Consider the following 15,083-nt stretch of genomic DNA (forward strand, 5'->3'; position numbering starts at 1 on the left):
ATTTTAAAAATCAAATGACAAGATTCTAAATAATATTTGTAGATATTTAATCTGCATCGCATAAGGCAAAATGGACCAAAATTTGAAAGCAATAAAGATAGAATATACCAACCAAGAATTTGGAAAAATTTGCAAATGAAATATGTCAAATCGGACAGCTCAAACACATGTAGCCTATCTTCCATTAATGCTTCGCATGAATGGTATTGCCATTCATGTTATTTTTGACGTGCGCTGTGTGGAGCTTAGATGCGTCCTTTTTTATAATACCTATGTGGCAATAAAAATAATTGTACAGGGCAGAAAAAGTTGCGGTACACGTCTGCAGGATATTCGTCCACGATGGAGCTTTGACGTGTTATTTGATTCCGTAGCACTTTAACCAGCCATGATTATTTAACATGTGTCAAGTAAGCCAGCATAGACCAATTAAAAAGGAAAGGGACTGCACATCCGGGGTTCGAATCTCACAAACACAGTTGTAGATAGCAATTGGAGAAAGGAGAGCAGAGTAATTAAGAGTTCTGTGTTCAGCTGAGGATTCGCCATTTAAAGTTTTTATTTGCTGTTATTATTACAGGATCGACAGAGACTGAGGTAAATTGCAATGGTTTCAAGCTAAAAACAATCCTCCCGCGTTATACAAAAAGCCCCTGATTTTGGGGGACATAAAATTTCCGAAAGTTTTGTTGCTTTTATGGGGATGTCCACCCTTTAGGTGCTATGTAAACAAATTTTGTAATTGACAATACTAAGAGAGTGAATGTTCAGGTGTCTTTTAACTTTAGGCAATGTATCATACACAGGATGTTAAGATCGGATAGCTTGATTTAATATCCGTAATGAAAAAATGGACCCAAATAAATAACATGTATGGAGAGATATATCTCTGATAACTGTATAGGGCATGTGATTAAATTCAATTATATTTTGAGAGAGGAAAGGAATAGACAACTCAACTCATATGCCACATCCCGAGGATTTAGAAAGATTGTGCCGCAAACATTTACTGATTTCCCTGAAATTCTTCAACAGACGCCACATTTTTATAACAATTCTATGTGACAACGATCTCGAATACTCTCAGGTAGGCCATCTGGTGTATTGGCGAGTCTCAGACGCTTGTCTAGTCCCAAGTACAACAAAGTTGAGCATCCAAGAACTGTCCGTTCTATATCATTCATGCGCATATTTTCACAGGGAGCCAATATCAACACCTGTAAGGAATTATGCCGAGCAAACGATCTGACGCCGAAACCTGTAATTAACTCACATCCACTGACATCTATATTCTTTAAATTGTAACATTCCGCAGCAATGTCAATCAAGGAAAGATCTGTTAAACTAGGCAGCCATGATAAATTTAAGCTTGCTAGGCTAGAAAGTGAACAAATAGCCTTAATTCCAGTATCAGTAACTTGGTGTCCACACTCAGCCAGGTTAAGAACTTGCAAGCACGACAGGTGGATTAGGTTACTCACTACAAAGTCCGTAATCTGGTTACATTTCCGGAGGTCCAACCTCTTCAATGTGCTTGCTGAAGGTCCCATTGCCAAGGAAAGTAGACCCAATTCTGTAACTGAAGTACATCCATGTAATATAACATCCTGCAATGATTTTGAACTATCCGAGCCCATCGCTACGAGGGCCTGATCTGTTATTCTATGGCAACAAGACAGATCTAAATGTGTTAATTTTGAGCATAATTTAACAAGTGCAGTTGCTCCAACATCCCCTACTCCGTTCCTTCTCCTCAAATAAACCCTCCTTAGGTCCCTGCATCCTTCGGCAATAAAACAGATTCCTTCGTCGGTCACTGTATCAGAACCAGCGGCCTCTAACGGGTGCGCAATTTGCCTGACATTGAGATTGAGGACTTGCAGTGAGATGCAGTTGTCAGCAATCAATTGCAATTCGGAATTCCCGATTCCTCTTCCTACTTCCAGAACCAACAAATTTGGGTACCTTAGAAGAATTGAATGCAAAAGCTGCCCATCCCAAACTTTTAATGAAAGACGAGTGGATCTTTCAACTCTTCTCCATTGTCTACATACCTGCGAACAAGCCTTCCTGTCTGCCTTGCCTGCTATCCTCCTCAGTATAAGCCCCACCTCATCGTCACCGAATTTATCCATAGATAAAATGTAAACCAGAGCCTACGCCAAAAATGCCCAAATCTACTCAAATAAGAACTCCTCCCTTGATGATCATAGATGTTCTCCGCAACAACGATATCCTGCTGACGAGGAAAAAAAGGAACGTTTCAGGCTAAATGGTCAAGCCTTCAAAACATATATACAAGCAATTGCAGGATTAAAGACATAATACCCACAAATGACACACAGAACCTTGCATAAAGGATCTATGAATATCCAAAACCAAACAGTAAATTTGGAACAGCTGAGAAAATCGAAATCAAGTAAAACCAACGAATTTGAACCAGTAAAAACTCGAAAAGAATCTAGCATCAGATCAGAGACGCAACACTTGGATGGTACAAATCGAGATTCCGAATCAAATGGGTATAATTCACAGAGAATTTTTTTTTTAAATTCTTCTCCGCGCAGTTTTCATAAAACAAAACCCCGGTTCATCTGTACGGAATTTTTAACTGTTTCAGCAACAAATAAAACCCGTGAAATCCAGAAAACTCAGAAAGATCTTATCAACAATCAAGAGCAGATTTAACAATTACAGATATCTGTTTTTAACAATCCATAACACTATTTCTTGCTTTTCCTGAATTCACCGTCTAACTCATCAACATTTTTCATTTCTGAATTCGACTATATATATGTTTTGCATCAATATTCTATTGTTTCGATCGCATAAAAGAACACAGCCGAGTTTAAAAAGCCCGAAACACGAAATAGTTAAAAAATAAAACTTAATGATAACATTGAATGGCACAGCCGAATACAATGACAAAAATGTAAACCCACTTCAGAGTTCAGTTTACCTGGAAAACACGCGCACAGAATATCGTCGTGAAATTGCGGCCACAGGCGTGAGTTTCTGTGCTATAAATCGACAGATGTGTAGTCGGAAAGTGGGGAAAGTCTTCCCTCGCTTACGAAGGAAGCAAGTCGAATATGCGTTTCCGTGTATTAAAATTTACTTATTGGTAAAGTATTTTTTATTTAATAATATATAAAAAATTGTTAAATTTTATAATATATTGATAATAATGTGATTATAAAATATAAGAAATTATTGAATTTTTTTAATCTCCCATTCTAATTAAGATATTCAAATTTTGTGGCTTCGATTTCTTATCCATTAATTAAAAAATAATAATAATAAATAAATAAATTTAAAAAAATTCAAATTTTTTTATAGATAATTTACTTATTTAAAATAAATGTTTTTTTATCTTATTTCTATATTTTTAAAATTTAAAATTTACATTAAAAATATGTATCTAAAATCTTTTTACTTATCTAAAATAAAAAAATAATACATATTCTACTCATTTAAACATTTACAATTTACAAAAACAAAATAATATAAACATCATAATAATAAAAGAGGGATGTAAAAGTACATGTCAGAAAGTCCAGCACTTTCAACAGAGTACGGGAGAGTTGAAAGCGTGCATGTCGGAGAAGCCGTCAGAGGAGTGGGGAGACTGACGGAAACGCAAACGGCACGGTGCAAATATGTTGCACCGTAGCCGGTGCCTAGACGGATGAATGTACGTGTCGGTGAGACTGAGTGCGGTCTGACTGAGCAGAGAATCTGTAAATGTACGTGAGCTCATGACGTATGGATCAAAATGCATCTTGACTGCATTTTTAGTTAATTCTTAATCTTTTTTAGACAAGACTAAAATCTACATGCCTATTACCATACCTTGTTGGAAAACATGTAGAAGAACGTTCAGTATACTTTACCACATTAGATTTTTATGCTATTCGCTAGTAAAAAGTTTAAGTGATAGAAAATTATAATGGGGAAAGTAGATTGTACTTTTGGTGTTCAATTCGCATGTCAAAGAACAATTAGGTTAATTATCTTGCATGTTTGCAACAGAGAGAGTGGCGGGGGTTGCTGCAGGCTTGGAGGGATAGAATAAGAAAAGATAAAGTGGGGAAGAGAGAAAAAGAGAATTTGGTAGGACTGGTAGGTAAAATAGAAGCAATTTTAGAGATTGAATTAGATTAGATGAAATTATGTAGCAGCGAAGATGTATATAAAAGAAAAATGTTGGACTTGCAATCCTATTATCTTGCCACATAGACATGCGTACTTAGTTATAACTAAGTTGGTGATTGATTTACACCAACGGTCCTTTTCAACATAGTTTAATTGATTCAAAGGGTGGGTCGTGCGTCAAGCCTAACAAGGTGCCCATATACAATGCACTTGTAAAGGAGAGGAGAAAATCTTGTAAGCACCTCCCATTTAAATAAAGGGAAATGAGGAAAGTTCATTCTCGTAAGACAAGAGAGAGACCATGCAGCCCCCGTCAAGGTAAAACTTCTTGTAATGATTGTAGATGAGTACATATCGACAAACAACATTTTTCTCTTTACGAAGAAAAAAACTATAAAAATAAGATAGATATTTTCACATTATTGAAAGGAATATAAGAGGAAATTAATTCAAAATGAATTCTTTAAACGTTTCTTAAATTTTTCCATGTCAAAGCCAAAGGTATCGTAGTCTAATCAAGTGTTCTAGGATACAATGATGATAATGGCAATCTAAAGTTTGATGAAGACTAATCCAGATTAGAGCTCAAAGACATCGATAACCCTTCCAAATATTGTACAAATGTCTCTAATCCAATATCAAAGTGTGACAATTATTAATAAGATAAATCAAATACCATAAAAGATTTAGGTTCAATAACCATGGATGAGCAAGTTTAAAAGAGTGGCCTCTAAAACAAGTTTTTTGTTCGCAATTCTGGAAACCTATGCCTACACATTCAAGAGTGAGACGCTTGAGCCTTTAGCCAACCCTTCCTAGGGCCCGCACATCAAGTTGTCGAGTTAGCACTCTCAACATAAGATTATTAGTTAAGCTTGGACTTTCATCCTTACCATTTATATAACGGACTAAAGGAAAATTCCCATTTTGTTCATTCCCTCTCGAGTGATGACTTCTTCAAAAGTAGTCTCTCTAATAAAGAAAATAAAATGTTACCATTTTTCTTATACCCAATTTCGTACAAGCACATAAAGAGAATACTTTGATAACCCCTTAGATTCAACCTAGCCATATTATACAAGCACTGCATGAAAACACAAGCAATTTTTTTATTTTTTTGATGAATAGTCCTTTTCTATTAATAAATAATATACTTAGTTACAATTCACAAAAAAGGGGTTGAGGGATACAAGATCACCCCGCAAAAGTTCACATAGCCGTAGTTGGAATCAACAACTATTCATCAAAAAAAACTTATAAGAAACAACCCTCAGGCTGTCAAAGCAGTGCTAGCTGAGGGAGGTGGTTCATCCCGATCATGAAATCCCCAGTCACCCCTGGGATTGGCAAGCGGGCTAGGAACAGTCCAGCCATCAACAGCATCATCGGGGGCCTGAGCTTCATCTTTGGTATCAGTTCGCAGAGGTGAAATAGTCAGCTCCAGGTGAAAGGGTCATTTACCAAAAAAAACATGTTGAACACCAAGAGGGGGAGCCACTAGGCTTGGGGACCAGGTTGTGCCACTATGGGGCAGGGAAGCCAAGCGACGACGCCAACCACCATCACCACCACTAGGAGAGCGGTGGCAGGAAGCCTATAAGTGTGGCATGTGCGAGCGACAACCAAAAGAGTTGCACCCTCGGTGGCGGCTCCTGGGTAGAGTAGTGTCAGTCGAAACATTAGGAGGCACTTTGGCAACCATACAGGGAGCATTACCCCAATGATTGAGTACCTCCTGGAGGTGGGCCACCTCCAGAGCCACCTTGTTGGCTTGTACTTGAATCTACATCATTACATTATTACAAATGCATGCTTTAGTGTACATAGCAACATTTATGTCAAGAAAACTGTGAGTGAAAATAACAACATTCCTATATTTCCACAAAGTAAAAAAATCTTCATCCTGAAGGTATGCCAGATCTGGGTAAACTTTTTAGGAAACCTGGGGGAGTCACCCAAAATAACCATATGCTAGGAAAAGGTTTATGGCCGAAAGGGCTTAAAAAATCATGAATCCAGTGCCAATAGTGTTGAGCACGTCTACAGAACCAAAAAAATGCAAAAAAGTCTCTAGATGCCTGCAAAAAGGATACCGGGGATCCGAAACTCCAATATGCTCGAGCTAAGGCCCAAGGGGAAGACCTTGAAAAACCAAGCACCAAGAAAAGTGAGCAATCTTGGGCTCTGTAATGGCACTCCAAATAGTATTGAAACACTTTCTCCATTGAGAAAGGGAAGACTGCAAATGTCAGTGTTGGTTGAGGGTATCCACCATCGACAAATGGGGAGAAAGCCATCGATACCCCAACATTGGCTTGTAGCTGGTGAAGGGAGTGGCAGGATACCACTTCCAGTCAGTCCACCAAGGTCAAATAGACTGAATACCCACCTTGTGAATTAAGTGATCTGGAATTGCATAAAGCAATAGATCAAAAGTTTGTCGATCTGAATGGGTAAGATGAAACTGGACTTGCATATCTTCCTAGGATCTAAGACTCATAGACCCTGGAAAAGAGGTCCTTAGGTGTCTTGATGCTACATTTAAAAAAATGCAAAGCACAAGCACCTTGAGTCTTGGCCAGAGGGACACCCTGGATGGCAAACAATGGAGACCACCAAATGTTCTACCGATTCAAAGAGAGCCCATCACAGAACCCATCACCAGACCAGCGAAGCCAAGGCTTGATAGCTTCCCAAGTTTTTTGGATGCTATTGATAACAAAAGAGCCATGTATGTGCACAGGTTCCCACATGATAAGAAGGGTTTGAAAGCCATTCCCCTTCCATGCGGGCCTATTAACAGGAAACCTAGAAGAAATGCAATGTCGAACCAAAACTTTCCAAGCTTCATCTCTAGTAATAGTGCGTATAATCCATTTGGCACAAAGAGCAAGCCCTTGCTTCTGTGTGAAAAGAAGGCCAAGGCCTCCATACTCTTTAGGGAGACAAAAAAAATCCCAAGCCACTCTGTGAAATCCATGATGGTTAGAACTAAAAGCCCAAAGAAAGTCACGTAGCAATTGCTCTAATTTCAGATAAGAGGCTTTGGAAGGAGTCCAACAAGAAGAATAATACACATGCGTAGCCACCAGGACCTTTGAGCAAATTTGGAATTTCCCAACAAGAGAAAGGGGCTTAGTAAGCCAATAGTCAAGCTTATTTTCAATCTTGATAAGCACAACGTTCCACAAATCAACTGGTAAAGCTTGAAAGGCAAATGGGATGCCTAGAAAGTGAAAGATCTCCCTGTGAGCGACCTATTTCCATTCGAACTAGTCAAGCCATGGTGGAGCTGGAAGAAAAGATTGCCGATAACAAAGCATTTGTGCCATTGAATAGCAGAGCTAAAGGCTTGACAAAAGGTATCCAGGCATTGCAAAGCATTAGTGATGTTTTCCTCATCCTCCAAAAAAGTGAGAAAGGAATCATCAACAAAGTGCCCATTGATCAACTGGGAGGAGAAATCTTGTAAGGAAATGCCATGAACCAAACCAAAAGAAACAGAGTGGGCTAGCAAGTAACCAAAACCTTCAATGGTGAGAACATATAAAGCCAGAGCCAAAGGGCAACCTTACCAGATGGAGTGAAAGAGCCCAAAGGCTTCAGATTGAGAGCTATTGATAGTAATACAAGCATTACAATCTCCAAAAAGCATCTCCATAGACTGAAGAAAATTGGGGCCAAAACCAAGAGCTTGAAGCATAGCCAAGATGAAGGCCATTCGATCCGATCATAAGCTTTAGCAAAATCAATTTTTAAAAACATAGACGGTTGATTGGATTTGCGAGCCCACTCCATGCCTTCCCAGACAACAATGATGTTGTCAAGAATATACCTGGACTTAATAAAGCCAGTTTTCTTTGGCCACACAATTAAAGGCAGGAGATGGAAAATTTTAAGAGAAATTGCCTTAGCAATAATCTTATAATACACATTAAGCAAAGTAATGGGTCACCAATTAGAGATATCCTCAAGATCTCCAGCTTTAGGTATGGATTTGATGTTTCTTTTGTTGATAATAGATCCTAGACTATTAGAATGATAGGCTTCAAGATAGACTTTGTGCAAGTCTAGACCAATAGACTCCCAAAGGTGTTTGTAAAATTCACAAGGGAACCCATCACACCGAGGGGATTTGTCATCAGCCATGGAAAAGACAGCCTCCTTGAGGTCTTAGATGGTGAGAAGCTACGAGCACAAAAAGCACGTTGCTTGACCGCTAGGCAGTTTGGAGTAACAGTAATACACTTTTCGAGGGCTTCCTCCCAAGCAACCAAATTTCCTTGCGAAGCAAACACATTTTCGTAGTGGTGAACAAAAGCTTGCAGGATGTCAAGGAGACAGAGAACATAATTGCCTTGTTTGATCTTTTTAATCCCTAAATTGGTATGATGAGCTCTAAGAGCCTAGAAGAATTCTTTAGAAGCCTTATTGCCAACCTCCAACCAATGAAGGCGAGCTTTGATTTGGGCCCCTCAAGCAACATAATTATCTGCAACCTATTTGTTATGACGAAGCTTGGCAAGCTAAATTTTCAAATCAACATCAAAAGGGTTAAGGGTGAGAGCTTTAGAAGCTTTTTTGAGAGTCGTGGTAGTGGATTCATAAGATCATCGTCTGAAAACTGCCAACTGCCACCCATAGATGCGCAAAACTCTAGTTGTTCAGGTGATAGCATCATTCCACAACCGAATCCAACTTGTCTGAGAATGTAGATGTGGATCCAAATTCTAGACACGTAGGATATGAGCAATAGTGGAGGCATGCATCAACACTGATGTATTGAGGAAAAACTAAGTCTTGACAACACGTTGGATAGTTGCATGCCAAGAAGTGGAAAAATAAATGGGATAGTGGTATGATAATGTCACATCTGGCAAAGGGATGATAGGTAGATCTCGGTTCTCAAAAAAAGAGAAAAAAGATTGTGCAGTAATCATAGCACGATCAAGACATTTTAAAATGCTGTTAGAGTAAGCTCGAAAGTTGGACCAAGTGTGCCAAACCCCACTATGTTGGTGGTGGTTAGTATTGGGATCATAAAGGCCCAATTTATTACACATGTAGTACTAGGCTTCCCTTTCCCCAGTTGTCCAATGAAAAGGCAAAATGTCATCTTTGTCAGAGGCCAACTCGACCATATTGAACTCACCACACATAACCCAAGTAGCTGGAGGCAAGTTGTTAGCCATCTAGCCCCACAATTGAGATCTTTCCACAACATCATTGGAAGCATAAACATTAACTACTCTAAAGAAATGATTGTCGATAAAAAGAAAAAGCCAAATTATTCTATGCATGGGGTCAGAACCATGTGAAATAATAGCAGAATGAAGACGAGGTGACAAAAGAGTAACTACACCACCTCTACCAATTTCGTGTTGAGAGTAAAACATAATGCCATCCGGCCAAATGACGTGACATGCAGAGGAAAACATGAAACCAGAAATGTTAACCTCTTGCATGCAGAGAAAATCTAAATTACCAAGTCTATGATGGGTATCCCTGACATAGTACTTTCTGGAGAGGTTTGTAAGACCTCACACATTCCATGATCTAAAAAAATTCATGAAAACTCTTCCATATCTTCCTCATCCTCAAGAGAGGAGTAACTATTTTGTAGTAAAGTGGAAACTTGGTTAAAGCCAGAAGGAAACTCCTCTGGACTGATAGCCCATCTTTTCTCCTCTAGTGTCTCAGCACGTTCGAGAGGACTGTGAGAACAACGCACATTATGAGTTGCAATGGAGGAGACAACAAAAGGAGTGCAAATCACAACAAAAGTTGTAGCCCTTGTGGCTGCTTTGATCCCCTGTGAACTTCCAGGGTTTGAAACCTGAGAAACACCAAGGTTTGATTCCAAAAAAACTGGCTTTGACCCTACAAAGGCTGGGGTTTGCACTCTTGTTGAAATAGGAAGAAACGAAACAATAGCAACATATGAATGTTTAGGAGCTGAGGGAGTTTTTCCCTTGCGCCCAACAGTAGTCCATTCGTCTTTTTGTTTCCCTTCTGTAGGTTTGACAGGGGCCTCCTTAGGCGAGGGTTTAACCCTGGGCACAGCCAAAGGGCAATCCCTAATCTTGTGTTCTGCTAACTGACACCTATAACAGGTGTTGGGCAGGTTCAAATAGAGCACCTTCTGAGAGAAGGTTTGAGAACCAATCTGTATTTCCACAGAATTTTTAAGATCCTTGGAGAGATCAACCTCAATGCACACGTGTTTCTGAGGACGAGCATTGAAAAACTTTTCATGCTCCTTTGTAATAACTTTGCCAAGAGTATTAGCAATAGAATCGATGAAAGGCCAACACGGCAAGGGTAAACCCAGGAACTCAACCCACACAGGAACCCTAAGCTTTTTGTCATCAGAGACGGTAAAGTCTCTCGACCATCTTTGAAAAATAAGTAGGGAGTAACGCAAGGGACAAGGGCCATTGTTAAACACGCCTGAGATGGGTTGGCAAAACTAAATAAAAAAAACCTTGGATAAGGTTTTGCACAATGTCAAGGCAGATTCCATGAGGAGTCCAACTCTTGTTAACCCATTCTCGAAGCATAGCTTCAGGAGGAGTCCTGCCCACAAAATACCCTATCAAGGTATGTCGTTCTAACCAATCACAAGCAGCATCAAATTCTTGCAAAGGAAGGATAATATCAAGATTACCTCGTGAAAGACCTTCGAGATGAATTTGTGAGGACATTTGTTCAATGGAGGCACCATGGCTTTTTGAAGTAGCAGCGTGAACACCAGTATCAACAACTGGGTCACCATTGGTCGTGGCCATTATAAACTAGCCTAAAAACTCCCACACTAAATGCAGTTTGATAGGTGGAAAAACTAGAAGGAGAGCTCAGACAGAGAGCCATACGCAAGGAAACTCAAAGAGCACATGAAACCCTAGCAGAGTGATTTTGCCTCCAACTCTGTTCTATGGCACGACCTTTTATCAAAATCACTTTCAAAAGGATAAAACACAATGTTTGAAGTGAATTTGAAGGAAATTCTCTCACAAGCAATTTTTCATTCCTTATTAATTTGAAATGTAATTTACACTACCAAGAACATAGGCTTTTATTATTTTTCCTTGTTAACTACTCAAAATTCCATGCCACAATGTTTAGATAATGATTAGTAACAAAGAAGGAGGAGGAGGAGGAGGAGGAGGAGGAGAAAGAGAAGGAGAAGGAGAAGGAAGCCTTTGTCAACCTTTACCAAGGAGATCTTGGTTGATTTAGATGAAGCAATGGATGAGGACTTGCTATTTTCTCTTAAATGGGTTTAATAAGATAATATGGAGGTTTTTGGCCAAACTTACAATAGTTACACACATGTATTTTTGACATATGAGAGCCTAATCTCAGTAGTTGGGTTCAGATCTACCCTATAGCTAAGGGGTTTTTAATGTTGTTTTTAAAAAGTTACAAGATAGAAACTTGATTTTGGGCAACAAGGTTCCCTATTGGGAAGAGAAGTATGCATTAATGATGAAACCTTGACATTCATGTTTTGAAGTGGTTCACAAAATTCCAGTTCGTGAATGACTTCTAAATTTTTCTCTTCATATTTGGTTTGATTCTTGTCTTGAAGCAGTTGGAGATACGCTAGGAATTTTTTTATGGTAGATGAGAATTCTTCAAACTTGTGTCATTCAACTTACACATGTATATTAGTGTAAACAGATATCATTGATGGGCTCCCTACAAAAATAAAAATCAAAACTTCTAAAGGATGTTGGGTACATATATTGGACTATGAAAGGATCTCCTTTAAATGTAAAATATGTTTCCAAATTGCCCATATCATTGCAAACTATGACCAAGTGAAGCTACAAAAGGATGCTTCATGGTAGAAATATATTTCCCAACAATACTATACAGTAAAGAAGAAAGGGGGGAAGTAAACAAGTTTCTCTTAGGTAGTCATGGGGGAGAAAATGTAGCCTATTGGGGCTTCTCCACACTGGCAACACATTGCAAAACCACCACCCTAGTTGAAGCAGATAGAGAGTTACAACCAAGTGCTATAATTGACACTCCTGATAGAAGAAAAAAATAAAAGCCATTGGGATCACATATGTCAAAGCCAATGATAGCTAAGGATGATTAGATACTTTGGGAAGTTTTAGAAGTTGATGAAAATGAGAGATTTTGAGACAATAAATATGGTGACTAGACAATATTGATTGTAGCTCATGTTATATGGACACTTCAAAGGTCTCACTTTTTTCTCTTGTTTGTTTGATATGTGGCTCTACTCTCTTGCAACCTACTCTTATGGGCCTCCTTAAGGGCCCCTAACTATGTAATCTTTTGTATTTGGTAGGGATTGAGGGTTTCTTGTTGGTATTGTCCCTCATAAACCTTGAACTAATGTTATTCATTTATATATCAGTGGCTTTCCACTTTTGCCAAAAAAAAAAAAAAAATGGTGACAAGCACACTATTATTGCTTGAGTTGAAGTTGGGTTGAAAACAATATAATTCTTACACAAAATCATGAAACAAAGTTTGGAATGTGACACTCTTTTGTTTCCTGTGTGTTAGATGTATATAATGAGTTGTTAATAGCTTATATCGCTCAATTTGGTGGTACTCTTGGTGTTACTTCCATTTCAACCTGCCCAAGCATTCCCAAATAATTTTAACAATGCAATAAAACTATTTACCTATATATAGATTTTATTATATCAAAGGAAATTCCTATATAAAGTGGGTGAGATGATTGTTGCGATCAACAGTTCAGAATGACTTAAAGGTTTAGAAGACTATTGTAGAAAACATCTTGGCCGCTCATTTTCCTTGCCATTTTTTTGTGAGTGGTCGCACAAATTTCAATGGAGAGCCTGCATTTTGTGTGGAAAATTCGTAATTCAACACCACCAATATCAAGCAATGCACGCACAGTAATTTTATTGTGAAATAAGTTTTGATATTTACGTCGTAGGCATTCCTTATTTGAATGTGAGGAGCCAAATTCTCCATCTGACGGTCAGCAATTGTGGAGAGACAATGATGACCATCGAACTAATCTTAACTATTTAGCTAATTTTATCCATCAACAGTTGAAAGTGTTTAAAAATCCTCGAAGACCATCCATTACATCCGGGGCGTCTGTTGCATGATGAACAATCATTTAGTTGTCCCATCATTAATTTGGCCCCACGTTGCATTGTCAGCAATTATTCTCTTAGCTGATTTGGATTGTGTGGATGGTGGTTGAGGCAAGCCACTGCATCGAAGGACGAGACGTAGTAACTAAGGCCCCGTTTGGTTGCTAGCATAGGAATAGAAAATTAGAATAGAAAAATGGAATGAGAATGGAAATGAGGAATAGGAATAGAAATAGGCAATTCCAATCATGTTTGGTGCACTTGGAATTCGACTGGAATATGTTAATCTATTGTTTGGTTGTACAAAAATAGAATAGGAATAAGGTTAAGTTTTGTATTTTTAAAAACATTTTTCCTAAAAAAAAATTTAATTTATTATTTTTTTAGTTAATTCATTTTCATTTTCATTTTTTTAAACAAATAGATATAATTTTTAAAAATGTTATTAAAAAAATTTTTTAAAAAAAATTTAACAAAAAAATTTCAAAAAGTAAAAGTTAAAAAAAAAAAAAAAATTTAAATTTTTTTTTTTTTTTTTAAAAATATTTTTTAATGGAAAATCGGAATGGGAATGGAAATGGCCTATTCCAATAATAGATATTTTTTGGCATAGACATATGCTCATTTTAGGGGCAAAATTGGAATATGTCTTCCTATTCCCAATTTTGATTGAGCTTACCAAACAACGAATATAAAACATATTCTAATTTCGTTTTCCTATTCCACTCATATTCCAGCAACCAAAAGGGGCCTAAAGGCAAGGGTGGAGTGACGGTGGATCTGTCGGCTGTGGGAGACATCAAGTGAGCATTTGTATTGGATTTTCCCCCTGCTTTGCAGCATTCCAAGTTGTGTGTCTGGTTGCAGTTGTGGGAGTTTCCCTTCAAATATCCACTAGATAGATCTTAGACTGATCATCTTGAAGGGCCTTGATGGTTCCTGGCGAAGGGAAGAAACCACAAAATTCATTTGCCCTTCTTTTAATGAATACATGTTGCAACTTTTTCCCTCTCGAGCATCAACTAGAATCGAACCGAGGACGATGGAGGTAGTGAGAGACGGGGTAGCTTACAGAGGATGAGCAAATGTATGGCACACCCATATTTACTTTGCAGTCCATGGTTAGAGATGTCTATCAGATACGTTCTCACACAAGACAATTATTAAGTTATCAATTAGTTCACCTATTTTTTACGCTTTGCGATTGAAAAGTTTGCTCCTTTTGTATTAGATTTTAGCATTAAAGAATTCAATAATTATTCAAATTGTAGTAATTGATGAGATATTGAGAAATCACATTAATTTGATTACAAATGTATCAATATTTAATTATATAACAATCTAAATTTATAAACGATTAGAAAAGTATTTTATTGTTTAATCTTGAAGTTGAGAGCTTGAAATTGATTGTATAAGAGTTTTAGCTGAAAGCATAGAGTTGATTGTATTGATATTATCTATAAATAAAATATACTTGTATTATGATTGAATAACTAAAATATCATTTTCCCTTTTGTTTGAACTCTCAATTCAACTCAATCTTAACTGTCCAACATATAAAAATATGAAAAAGTGGAGCACAATAGTGGGTGATAACTTATGGGCAATGTTTCTGATGGATAGAAACCACCACTTTATGACCATCAATAGACATTAACCAAATTATTTAGTGTTGGCTTTCTTTGATAAAGATCCAAATAATCATGCTTCTCAATATGTACTTACATCCATTCTATGGAATAAAGTTGCATGTATCTCCAAAAGCTATCCATCTATAAATTGTAAATTTGAAAAGAACCCATAATTTCCTTGATT

The 15,083-nt window shown here is 37.7% G+C and overlaps 1 protein-coding gene across 2 annotated transcripts; it reads right to left on the bottom strand.

The window, feature by feature from the left end:
* Positions 1–756: 756 nt before the first annotated feature.
* On the bottom strand, positions 757–3,096 carry LOC149567209 (F-box protein SKIP2-like). Of its 2 annotated transcripts, none has more exons than XM_089820392.1 (2): positions 2,960–3,096; positions 757–2,236 (listed from the first exon to the last, which is right to left on the bottom strand). In XM_089820392.1, the coding sequence occupies exon 2, from the start codon at positions 2,133–2,135 to the stop codon at positions 1,047–1,049; it is 1,089 nt and encodes a 362-aa protein (XP_089676518.1). In that variant the 5' UTR covers positions 2,136–2,236; positions 2,960–3,096; the 3' UTR covers positions 757–1,046. The 2 variants fall into 2 exon arrangements, with proteins under 2 accessions (XP_089676518.1, XP_089676517.1); XM_089820391.1 differs by having other exon boundaries at positions 757–2,239.
* Between the last annotated feature and the right edge of the window lie 11,987 nt (positions 3,097–15,083).

This window comes from Cupressus sempervirens, chromosome 3 (genome assembly GCF_028749045.1).
Source record: "Cupressus sempervirens isolate cs-2001-9-10 chromosome 3, ASM2874904v1, whole genome shotgun sequence".
Classification (NCBI taxonomy): Eukaryota; Viridiplantae; Streptophyta; class Pinopsida; order Cupressales; family Cupressaceae; genus Cupressus; species Cupressus sempervirens.

Coding starts and splice junctions, on each gene's coding strand:
- LOC149567209 (XM_089820392.1), bottom strand. CDS start 2,135: ATGGATAAATTCGGTGACGATGAGGTGGGGCTTATACTGAGGAGGATA.